The 12,567-nt window shown below is 36.4% G+C and overlaps 2 protein-coding genes and 1 pseudogene across 3 annotated transcripts in view; 1 reads left to right on the top strand and 2 right to left on the bottom strand.

The window, feature by feature from the left end:
* The window catches only part of LOC107716285 (testican-2-like), a 46,714-nt gene extending 43,036 nt beyond the window's left edge, over window positions 1-3,678 (top strand). The window contains exons 11-12 of the mRNA XM_016522658.1: window positions 1,376-1,513; window positions 1,922-3,678. Coding sequence (XP_016378144.1) covers window positions 1,376-1,513; window positions 1,922-2,067 — 284 coding nt within the window. The 3' untranslated portion in view covers window positions 2,068-3,678. The remainder of the gene's footprint in view (window positions 1-1,375; window positions 1,514-1,921) is intronic.
* A 1,091-nt stretch (window positions 3,679-4,769) lies between these two features.
* On the bottom strand, window positions 4,770-8,176 carry tysnd1 (trypsin like peroxisomal matrix peptidase 1). Of its 2 annotated transcripts, XM_016522672.1 has the most exons (5): window positions 7,154-8,176; window positions 6,816-7,054; window positions 6,575-6,705; window positions 5,457-5,642; window positions 4,770-5,155 (listed from the first exon to the last, which is right to left on the bottom strand). In XM_016522672.1, the coding sequence occupies exons 1-5, from the start codon at window positions 7,871-7,873 to the stop codon at window positions 4,953-4,955; spliced, it is 1,479 nt and encodes a 492-aa protein (XP_016378158.1). In that variant the 5' UTR covers window positions 7,874-8,176; the 3' UTR covers window positions 4,770-4,952. The 2 variants fall into 2 exon arrangements, with proteins under 2 accessions (XP_016378158.1, XP_016378157.1); XM_016522671.1 differs by having other exon boundaries at window positions 6,816-8,176.
* A 2,055-nt stretch (window positions 8,177-10,231) lies between these two features.
* Window positions 10,232-11,857, bottom strand: LOC107716301 (GTP-binding protein SAR1b-like; annotated as a pseudogene).
* Between the last annotated feature and the right edge of the window lie 710 nt (window positions 11,858-12,567).

The raw sequence follows: 12,567 nt of genomic DNA on the forward strand, positions 1-12,567 counted from the left end.
GAGAGGTAAGGTGTAAACTCTGAAAGACAAAGAGGGCGGCTCTAGCAGAAGTGACTCTAGAGGAGTTTCATTTAACAGATGACAAGCACAAGGCTGGGATTAGCCCCTAATCAGGTGTGCGGCTTAGAACGGCGCTCATGACTGCGGGCAGTGCTGCATGTTTGGCTGCAGCGCTCTCAGGACTCTCCAAGGACACGCTGCAGATGCTTCAGCCTATCAGAGGCAGCCAAAATGCAAGCGGCTCCCAAAGCCGGAGAACAAATAGCAATGTATATAATACAAATAAAGAGTTTCATTGTTAATCTGAAAGATTAACCCATGTTTACTCTTAGATACATTTGTTATAAAATTGCAAAGGGAAATATATCTTAATGTTTTTTTTTTTTTTGTCAAAACAGGGATATAATATATAAACCTATAATACAAATCCCTTTTCTTTATATGATAGATTACATATTAAGAGAGTTACACATTTGTGCATTCCAAAATAACATAATATTCCAGAGGATCATAATTTCCACCTTTCTCAGCCATGATGAATGTGAGTTTTCATAAATAGAAAAGATGACAGTCATAAAAATGTGTAATGGAAAAACCTACCCTAGAAAGCGACACCTGTGTTTAACCATAGAATGCATAAATAGTTAAATCAATGAAATTTTTTTATTTTTACTTAATATATTCTTTTTAAAACAGAAATATCATAATTTTCTGTCTTTTATTAATTGCATATTTTGGGAGAACTGTACATCTGTCCATTTCATCTGTCCATATATATTGATATATATACAGTATATATACTGTGTATATATAGTTATTTTAAGTGCTATTTTTTGAGAGTTGCATTCCGAAGTACATGGTCATCACTTTTGCCAGCTATGTTTAATTTATGTTCTCATAAATAAAAAGCACGCAAAGACATAAATAGGACAGTCAGGTTGAATTATGGGTAAGGGTCAATGGAATCACGTGTGGTGGTGGTTGGGATGTAACATCACATTCTGAATGGTTAAAACTGGCTTTTAAAGATTTGTCCCCTAGTACACAGTGCATCAGAGGGTTAAAACCTGCATTTCATTGCTAAATAGATCATGATGATTATGTGGACATATAGGTGTTTATTACTCCATGCAGTTGGTTTTTATCGCACATCATAATTCGAGACACTGCAGACAGAAACCCAGCCCTCAACCCTCGCCAAGGTTACATTTTATGTCACTTGAGTCTGTCACATGATTTACAGCAATATGCAAACTAGTTTTCAATGTCACCCGTGATGCAACACTCATTTTATATAGGACATGAATGTAAAACATGCATTGTGTTTCTCAAAATGTGTGTGTCTGTGTGTTTCTCTCTCTACTTGTCATTTCAGATACATACATTCCCAGCTGTGATGAGGACGGCTTTTACAGGAGACTGCAGTGTGACAAGAGCAGAGGGGAGTGCTGGTGTGTGGACCAGCATGGAGGAGAGTTAATGGGCTCCAGAATCCATGGCAACCCCGACTGTGGTGAGCACGAGCACAACACGCACACACACACACACACACGCACACACAGAGGACAATGCTCCTTCTGTAGCTACAGGGTTTAGGGCTTCGATCCACAAAATCATCAGTCACCCATCTGACAGAAGACCAAGTGCTACATTCATTAGGCCAGGTTCATTTCCATTCCAAAAGAGCAGTTGTCTCGCCGAAAATAAAGGTCCATAAGATTAATTACTACTGGCTGCGACGGACCTACAGGTGATAAGAACAAATCCCCAGACTGGACATGAAATAGCGATTAAAAAGCCCAACGTCAAAGTCACACCTGCTGTTTGTTTATTGTCCCCGTGCCGAGCGCGTATTATTTAGCCTTTGTCACACATAAATCGCTTGCGATTTTTAAACCATAAACAAATTTCCCTTTTCCAGACGAGGTGGTCACATACTCGGGCGATTTTGGCAGCGGGCTCGGATGGGAAGATGAAGAGGAAAAGGAGGCGGAGGAGAATGGCGAGGAGGCTGAGGAGGAGGAAGGGGAGGTGGGGGAGGTAGATGACGGCGGATACATTTGGTAGAACGAAACACGATTCTCGCCTTGTCCGACGTAGCTTTCTGTGGCCCATTTCTACAGAGGCAGCTCTATCTTCTGACATTAAACAGTGGACTCTGGAGGGTCTGTCATCTTTATACTGCACTCCAAACAGCATTGACTTGGGGGGGAGGGTGGCTTGGTTAGTGTTAGCTGTAGTGAGATTAAGGTATTGGGAACGAGTTTTCAATTATTGAGCTTCTGAATTCTTGTGAAACGTCATATTTTTGTTGTAAGTGCAAGAGTTTTCTCCTGAATCAGTCTCTAGCATCTGCAAACACGAGCTCAGAATTAGGCGCTTGATGTGATGCATTCTTATGCAAGTCTAATAAATACATACTATCATCACTATTCGTTCGGAAATGCCAAAATGATACCTGTTACGTCTAAAGCAAATTTTTAAAGTATGTATATAAAGATAGACAGGCTTCAGGGTCTAACCTTTTTCATTAGATCTTCTGTCGACCATCAGCAACTGCTTTCTTCGAGGAATCGAGACTGCTGCTAATGTTTTTGCTATTAGAGTTTATGTAAATTGTTTAAAATGTCCTCCAAATGATTTAGCGTATATAAACACAGATTACTATAAAGACAAAGAGACACAAAGTCCAAAAACCTCAGAGCTAAGTTAGCTTAGCTTAGCTTAGCTCAAATAGCTAAGACTGTTACCCTGTTATGTTCTGGCTGAAACAGTCTCTGCATCATTTCTTTGCTACCTTGAAGTAGATATAGTCATAAATGTCTTGAGATAAAGTAGCCTTTGTCAATGTATTTGAAGAACTATTTCTCCACGCTCACAAACTACAACCGACTTTAGGCTACTTCCCAGAAATACACATTGCACTTCTACAAGATGATCCTTGTCCTAAAGGCACTGTTTTTTTTCCCCTGTCTTTTGTGTAATAATGCACCGAAACCAGAGATGGCAAAGCATTATATTTTCATATAAATTACGTCTCAATGCAGTAGCTTTCTCCCTCACTCCGACGTCCAAATCATTGTTTTCTTTGAAATGGACAGTAATAAATCCTGAGATATGTGCGCTCTGGTTTCATATGTCTGTCATAATAGAATTTGCTTATATTCCACTAGGTCTGGCTGTAATACGGTACTTCTGATGCAACACAACTATTATAACGAGGCAGTGTATGGATGAACAGGAGAGGCAGGAATGAGCTTTCAAAAATGCGTTCCGACATATTCTCTCTCATATACCCAAAGGGACCAATCTGTTTTTGTAGATGTCTTCTAATCAGATCTTCCCATCATTTGCAGTGAAAGATGGCTGTAATGTTCCTAGGTGTAAATCTGGTGCTGAAGGGATTTATATTCAAGGTCTGAATCGTAAAATCTACGACTAAAGGTAAAGTACATGAGTCTTGCAGTAAAAAATATCTAAAGCATCAGTTTTTATGGTTAAAATGCTGTAAAACATGTATGAGTTACAGACTCGGTCTGGTATGATAATTCACTCAGTCGTGATTTCGAAGTTCCACACAGGCAAGAGAAAATGCATTTTATATGGTAACATCCCCAACGTAAACACATTCATCAATGTACCGCGTCATCTACAGAAGAAAATGAATCCTCCAAATGTCATTGAGATGAATCTTGACGATATTTAAATTAGTTGTGGATTATCATAGGCGATACACCTTGCTGGTGTGATGGAAAGATGGCCCGCTCATTAAAAGTCAATAGTGAATGTCCTGATGTCTTACTCAGCAGTGTACAGGAGTCTGCTAACAGTGATGTTATACCACTTGGACTAGTGTATGATTGTATTGTACTGTACATGCCATTATTATTGTAAATACTTGGATTTCATCGCTGAGTTGCAGTATATTTGCATTTAGTTGCATGTTTCTTTGTCCAAGTGTGTCATCTTTCTTGCCTGAATATGATTAAAGGCACTGGGCCCGAAAGTGCTGTTCCTTTGTTCTCCTAATTACTCCCAAGACTCTGTGACGTGCTAATTTTCATGTGACACTGGAGACATGAGAAAACAAATCTTTTCAACCCACTTTTAAACACATTTTTTGACAAGTGCAATTTATAATAACTACCAAAAATACCCAACAAAAGCTGGTTCTCAAGACGAACAAGTAACCAGAGGGTTAAAAAAAAGACATATTTTAACTGTAATAGAAGGCATGATATAAACACGTCTTTCAAATATTCACTTATTGTCATTAAGAGAAAAAATGTGCATGATGAAATTCTAATTATCTGAAAACGCACTATTTTAATACTGCATAGTTTCATCATTGGCACACATTTCATATATTAGTGATCCAGTGTAGCAACATGCTTGACATCAACCTAGTTAGAAACCAGTTTTCAGCCTTGGTTTCTCATCATCCCTGGTTTCTAACTATTTTACAAAAAAAAAAAAATGTGATGAAAAAAATGTTAGAACACTGCATTGTTTTAGTTTTGGCACGCATTTCTTTTATTAATGATGCACTGCAGCAAACTGCTAGGCATTAACATAAAATGGTTAGAAATAATTTTACTTTTTTTTTTTTTACTTAAATTGACCAGTCATTATGTTTACTTGCATGTATCAGAATATTTAATCAGTTTAAGGGGTGCAGGCTTTTTTTGTGGATTTTTAAATCAGTCAGTCAAGTTAAATTATTGTACATTAAAAAGTCCACAAATAAGAAGCTCAGAAATATACACCATTTTATTGTCAATACAGAGCTATGTCATATGATAATTTTTCAATAACATTTTCACATCTTCAGCAACTTTACAATACACAAAGATTCATTTTAGTAGTTATATTCATTCTAAAGCATCTTGTATATTTGGAAACAATCACAGGAATTCATGTAAATTCATATTCAGCTTTATTTTGGAGAATGATTAAAGCTTGCTCTGAATGCTTTGTAGTCTCCATATCTTCTTAACATCATCCTCTGCACTGTCTAAGGCCTTAAACACAGCAGCATCTCCAGTTTGAGCAAAACGTCTCAGCAGAGACTCCAGAACAGTCACTGGGATGCTGAAGTTCAGATGGGGATACGTCACTTTTGCGGCAAAGTCTCTTGTGTTACTGGTCACGATACCTAATATTAGAATATATAAGATTTTTAAAAAATCATGTGAGAAAAAATCTGCCTATGAAAACCTGATTTAGTCAAACATTATCAGCAGAAAAGGGCTGGAATACACTGATGCCTGACAGTAAGAGAGGAAAATATGCTTAATTGGTCAAGTGGTGCCCCCTTTTGGTTATTATTAGGTATTGTATATTTCAATCTCCAGTGAATACTGTATTTCTACAGACAACTGGTTGATGTGCTGATAAACAAAATCTTTTTCAATTAATTCCTAACTGTTTAAAAATAAATGTATGAATGATATTACCTAACAATTCTCCAGTGGCAGAACGAACCACAGCGCCACCACTGGCTCCAGACTGCACAGCACATGTAGTCTGCAGCATCACAGGCTGTGACTGATGGGTAATAACTCTGGATAAGATCCCTGAGGTCATCGAGGGGCCACAGCTGCTCCCTAAAGCTCCATAACCCACAACAAGCACATCCTCACCTAAACAAACACACAACATGAAAATGCCAGGTGCTGCACAGGGACAAAGTACACAGTTACAAAATGATATGTTATATAAACTGAAATGGATTATTATATTTATAATACATTTAAATGATGACTTTATATATATATATATATCTTGTATGTATGGTCAACAAGAATTTAGATTCACAAATAATTTTAGTTCATCATGCTTTGGCAATTCGTCAATGACAAAACGTCAAAAGTCATAGGAGATAAAGTCAAAATTATGAGATACAAATTCATAATTATAAGTTGAAACGCCAAGCCATAATTTATCAATTTAGAATTTTTGTCATAATTATGATGCCATCATTTGACTTTATAATTTGTTATAATTGACATCATAACTATGACTTGTCATAATTTCGACTTACATGTGATAATGACAAGTCATAATTTCATAATTATGACTTCTCATAATTTAGACTTCTTGTTCATTTCAATGTTTTATCTAATAATCATGACTTAATGTGTCATGTGGTTTATTATCTGATCTATGATTTGCCAAAGCATGTTTTTTTTTCTTATGTGGCAGAAATAAGTTCTTCCAAAGGTCTATTTTGTATGTAAAGAAAAGGGGTTTAATATTAAATATACTTATAGTGTCAAAAATCATGTTGATTGTTGTGTATTTTAAAAGGGTTAAATATAAAATACAGTGTCAAATACCATGTTGATTGTTGGTGTATGCAACAACCAAATACAACATGGATACAAAACCACCTGATATTTGGATATGAAGTTATCGCACATATAAACCAACACACACTGGAAGGAACAAATATTTGTCTTGTCTTATGTTGGTGGCTTTAGACATCCACAAGAAAAAGAAAAAAAAAATCACACCAAAATCTCAGAACATGGCTAAATATGAGTTTTAATACAACAGGTTTGCAGCACATTACCTGGGTGAAAGTATGTGGTAAACGGTGTATTTACTGAGTTTGCGAGGGGCTCCTGAAGCTCCACCACAGCGATATCATAGGGAGATGATGGTACTGATGAATACAGCACCTTACCACTTACTGTATGAAATCTGAGGTGGAAAGTTTAGATATTATTATAAATCCCATGGTAATTAAAAATATAACAATACCAATAACATGCAACAAGTTCAACAAAGATCAACAAACAAAATGTCAGTACCTTCCTCCAAAGTTGACCCTGACTGTAAGCACAGATTTTTCATTCACCACATGCCTGCAGGTCAGAACCAGATTCTGGTTTAGCAGCACACCAGAACCCCACAGCTGGCCGGTCTCAATCAGGGCAACTCCAGTGTAAAATTCAGAGCCTGTCCTTCGGTTTGCAGTTAATGGAGCTTGAAGAGAGCCAGTGATTAACTGTGATGACTCTTCTATCAGCGGCTCCTGGATGGCACCAGCCTGTAGCATGTTTTTCAGAATCAGGTGAACAGAGCACACAAGTGTCAGCCCAATCCATTCATCTGATTTCCAGCACAGTGGTGAAACGATCAAACCCACTAGGTAAGATCTGCCTCCTTTGCTAACAAACACACCGCCTCCTTCGGTGCCAGGCAAGCAGCGGGCATCAGTCAGGATCAGGGCATTCTCAGCTCCTGCCAGATTACTAACTATACCTTTACTAATTGTGTTCATGAAGAGGTCTGGACAGAGACCACCGAATGGAGACCCACATGCGATGACATGACATCCCTTTTCAAGACTGCCACTCTTCACCCATGGAATAGTTTCCTTGCAGGTGCATGTGGATGAAGTGGGCACTTTTAAAAGTGCAAACCAACTTAAAAATCTGGAGTCTTCCAGAACTTCTGTATCCAAAGTACCACTATAAAAGCCCCAGTTATCAGCCCCCTTGAAGATTTTGTTAAATGCATCTTGAAACTCCACACAATTGATAATCATTAACAGATGAGCCTCTTGACGGCTCGTATTGCGTCTGTCCGTTACACACGACTGGTTGGCGCAAACGTGAATGTAATCTACATGCACTTTTATCTCTTTAGTGAAACTTTCAGAATGCAATATTTTCGCGTCTTTCTTCATGGACTGTCTATCATTGATAAAGCGTGAAAACAAAATGCCACTACAGACTATAATCCCAGACTGGTAATTCAGAAACACTCCACTACAGCTCAATTCTTTATTCGGAGATCCAGATGTGAGGTTGAGCGGCTTCTCGGACACTGTGACAACACAACATGCCTCTTCCGCAATCTTCATTTTCAAACGTTAGATATATAGAGATATGTCTATATAACAGTATTAAATTGGTTCAACAAAATGGTCACAATTTTTATGCTAATAGTAGAAGTGTTCTCGCATCTTGCAATGAGTTCAAGATAGAAATGTCAACGCGGCGCTGGAGGTCAAATTATAAATAAGAACACCATGCTAACAAACAGTTTGTCAATAACAACTAGTTAGGGTTGCAACGAATACCTCTGACCGGCTAGATAATTTAATAATATCTATATTAATTTATCGCCGATTTGATCCATCTGCAGCGCTTCCTGGTATGATTTCATTGGCGTAAAAGTAATCACGTGGTCGATGAAGCGTTTATCCATGTTATATTTGGAAGTCCGACTCTTTCGAACAATTCGTTTAATAGAACCGGTTCAGTGGTTCTTTTACGTCGCCGTTATCACAGACATAAAAATATGATTCGTTATGTCCGAAAGAGACGTTTCTCGCGTCAAATCATTCGTGAACGAGTCGTTCCGTTCGATTTGTAAACAAATTGACTATAGACATTAACCGGTTCAACGGATTCATTGAAAAGATCCAACTCCAAAGAAAGTTTCGTTCACAAATCGGACGCCGTTTATACATTGGACTGTGTTCTTGTGCAACATGCTTGTTCATTCCAATGGTCACGTCACAAACGTCACAAAGGTAAGTATTCATTTAGTATTGCCAAATAACCTTTTTTGACTTCACAGGATGTCACAATTGTTTTCTTGTTTAAAATGTTTATTCAAATAGCTTTCTACGATTCATATAGGTACATGTCTTTATGATTCCTTTGAGATCAAAGTATAAACGGAAAATTCAAAATATTTTTTTTATTTTTGTTGCTTACTTCAGTGCATAAATGCTACAAGTGGTATGTACATAATTAGCCATTTCAAAAGATAAGCAGCATTGAAAATCCCAATCCTTTCACACAAGCCTATTTACAAGGGTAAAAGTGACCTAGTAATATGACACATTTTTCTATTGCACAGGCATATTCTATGAATTTAAAAAGCCTATGTACTCTCATGCCATAACTGCAAATAAGTCACAGATGACAGTCAAAAAGTACTCATTGCACAGGTAGTTTAGTGTTGAAACAGGCTAATGTAGACACATCACTGGCACTGGGTGCTACATAAGCACAGTCTTAAAAGTATCAAAATACAACATACAAATCAAACACTTGTACTTTTAAATATTAGATATATATTTAATTTTAAATCTCAGGTACTTTTGATAAGCATGTATACATTGGCAATCCACACCAAATCACTTCAGAAGTTTTTCTTTTGAACTGGGAAATAGGCTACAGAGCTAGAAAAAAGCACCGACATTAAGGCACTGAGGTAATGTAACATGAAAACAAAAACACTGATTCTGTATCATCTGATGATTTCACATCAGAATTTTCACAGCACAAGTGATATTCCCCTGATTAAAAGTCCTTGATTCAAATGTTCAATGGTATGTTTACCTTTCTCATGGTATAAAATTGACACTGGATTGAAAAAAAGTGTTTTGTAACTGAATGCCATCTCTTAAAATAACCCAACTCAGTCAACTGTTAAAGCAAACTGTATTTCTATCCCTGCTTTTAGAAAAGGCATACAGCATAAACTACTGCTAAGGTAAACATGACTTACATAAGTAATTGCTACTGTAGCTTGATTTTAATTGTTTCTCAGATACTTCTCTATCACCACACTGGATTTTATAGGCTCAAATATATATACAGTGGTGTGAAAAAGTTTTTGCCCCCTTCCTGTTTTTTTAATTGTTTGCATATTTGTCACACTTAAAAGATTCAGATCATCAAACCAATTTTAATATTACGCAAAGATAATGCAAGTAAATACAAAATGCAGTTTTTAAATGATGATTTCATTTAAGGGAAAAAAGCTGTCCAAACCTACCTGGCCCTACGTGAAAAAATTTGCCCCTCCTCTTAAATCATGAAAGAACTATGATTAACCACATCATTTTAGAAAGCTGAGTTGTGTGGCTAGTGAAATTTAACTCAGCTTTCTAAAATAATGTGCTTAATCACAGTTCTTTCATGATTTAAGAGGAGGGGCAAATAATTTTTCACGTAGGGAGGTAGGTTTGGACAGCTTTTTTCCCTTAATAAATGAAATCATAATTTCAAAACTGCAGTTTATATTTACTCAGGTTATCTTTGTGTAATATTAAAATTTGTTTGATGATCTGAATCTTTTAAGTGTGACAAATATGCAAACAATTAAAAAAACAGGAAGGGGGCAAAAACTTTTTCACACCACTGTATATATGAAACACCCCTGGTTACTAGTTTAGTTACAAGATAAATAATCAATTAATAAATAAAGATACATGGGTTTTGAATTAATAAACACTGAGTAAGTTAATCAATATACTCTGAAAGCCATCGAAAACCTTCTCCATATCCTTGTCTCTTCAACACACTGCACATAAAGACTTCCATTGGCCTCAGGTTGAGTTCTTTCAGTGATACATTCCCCTGTGAGAGATAAAAGGACATGTAATGCTCCAAATATTATTCATTGTATTACATAGTACATATACTGCACAACACAAAATGTCTTAAATATATTCCCGCAATGATCTACCTTTCCTGTGGTGTGTCCATAAAGACCAAACATTCCTCTCAGTACGTCTTCACTAATTGCTTCTGGACGGTCGATTTTATTCCCCAAAATAAGGATTGGCACATTGGAGATGGTTTCATCAGTTAAGAGGGCCTATGATTAAAGAGCAACGTGCCCTCATTATTACTCAAATACATGGTTGTGTTTTGATTGGTGGGACTGGGAAGAAATTTAAATTAGTGCACTGAAGTCAGTGCAGGTGATATTCCTCTGCTCTCTCAAACAAATGTACAAAACATTCACTATGTACTTTGAAAGTACTAATATGAACTAATATTTAGGGGTAAATAAGATTCGAAGATGTACTTTTTAGCTTTTGTACCTTAGGGTACTGCCCAACTGACGACTTTGTATCATTTTTTTCTGAGAGTTTGGATGTGTTCATAGTTAAACATTCATTGATATATATCTTGTCATAAACAAAACCCTTGATTGTATTAAAAAAAGTAGACTTACATCCAACTAAATTTTGGCTTCTAGTAGGCGTTCATGATCAGCACAGTCAACAAGATACACTATCCCGTTTATTGCCAGAAGATAATTCCTCCAAACCCTTCTTGCTGAGAATTGAGAATAGAAAATTGATTGATAAATAAATTTGCATTGTGTACAAGGTTCTTATACAATTTGTTTCTAAACGTAGTTTCTAATTAAAAAAAAAAAAATCTAAATCTAGTAGTGATTTTTTTTTATTCTGAAATTTAAATTCCAAATTTATTAACCATTTATTAATAAATGCTATATTTACCTTGAGCATGACCACCCAAGTCAAATGTTGTGAAAGTCATCCTGGCAATAGTCAGTTCTTCAGATGCTACACTGTAAAAAATGACCGTGAATTTAACGGTAAAAGACTGTAAAAATGCTACAGTAAAATCCTGTTAAATGGTTAAACAGATTTTTTTTACAGTGTAGTAGATAGGACAAGATACGGTACATTGTGTACAATGGTTACTCCAACATACATAGAATTCAATTTGTAAGAATAAGCCTTTATGTTCTTTTCAAAATGTATACACCTCATATTAAAACAGTAAAATGTTTCACTTTACTTACTAGGGTGAAGTGTTGGAACATGTTGCCCAAGTCGATCATCTTTAAGCATGTGCAATAATGTTGTTTTTCCGGCATTGTCTAATCCGAGAAAAACTAATTTCCCAGACTTATTATAGAGTCCTAAAATGAAATAAGATTGTGAGAGCACAAAAATCAGTTACATTATGATTTGCGTTCATCAGTATTTCAGTATCTGGCTGATACTTTACCTAATAATTGTAACACTGCTGAATCCTCTGTACAGCCAATCAAATATGAAAGACATTTTTGTAGCCTGTTCCCTGAAATAAAATAGCAGCAGAATGAGAGAATTGTTCCAATGCAGTACAAGATCCAAGACTTTTCAATGGGCTCTGCTAACTCCAGAATAAGCTCTTTACCTAAATCTACCGTAAGCAGGTGAAAAACAGCTGTTACTAAATGGCCCAAGTTTGAACGTTTTGTCTCCAAGAGTGCACTTAAGGAAAGAAACACAAACCCCCTCCTAGCTATAAACCAAGATCCCGCACACAACATGAGCAAGAAACTATTTCTAGTTGTGAGACCTTGTCACTTGACGCCATGGATCTAGCACACAGACATAGCTGTCACTCAAATGACGGCAACTCGCGTTCAACTTCAAGTGCATTTTTATACATTAATAACGGTGTTATGTTTTTGTATTGTAAATTAAAATGAATACGTGTGCAACCAAATATTATTGTTCCCTAACAACTGTACCCTTAAATGTAACCATCGCAGTATACACAGCCCAAATGTTTAGCGCGCGTTTTCCAGAAACGCATCAATACAGGAGGCGCTTTAAAACACACTGAAAAAAACAGCCAGATATGCTGAGGCTGAATGAGCAAAGTAGAGTATTGTAAAGGTAAAAAAGCTCAGTATGACGTTATATAGAAAACCCTAAAACCAAGCTTTCGGTGTTAAAAACTGTTTCTATTAAACATTAGTTACAGTTAAAGAATGTCTGTTTCA

The sequence above is a fragment of the Sinocyclocheilus rhinocerous genome, unplaced genomic scaffold (genome assembly GCF_001515625.1).
Source record: "Sinocyclocheilus rhinocerous isolate Xijiao unplaced genomic scaffold, SAMN03320098_v1.1 scaffold869, whole genome shotgun sequence".
NCBI classification, from domain to species: domain Eukaryota; kingdom Metazoa; phylum Chordata; class Actinopteri; order Cypriniformes; family Cyprinidae; genus Sinocyclocheilus; species Sinocyclocheilus rhinocerous.

Excerpts from the sequence above, each read along its gene's own strand:
- tysnd1 (XM_016522671.1), bottom strand. The coding sequence starts at position 7,873 with ATGAAGATTGCGGAAGAGGCATGTTGTGTTGTCACAGTGTCCGAGAAG. Across the intron at positions 6,706-6,815 it reads AGGGTCAACTTTGGAGGAAG|ATTTCATACAGTAAGTGGTA; the intron begins GTACTGACATTT and ends TTTCCACCTCAG. Across the intron at positions 5,643-6,574 it reads TACCACATACTTTCACCCAG|GTGAGGATGTGCTTGTTGTG; the intron begins GTAATGTGCTGC and ends GTGTTTGTTTAG.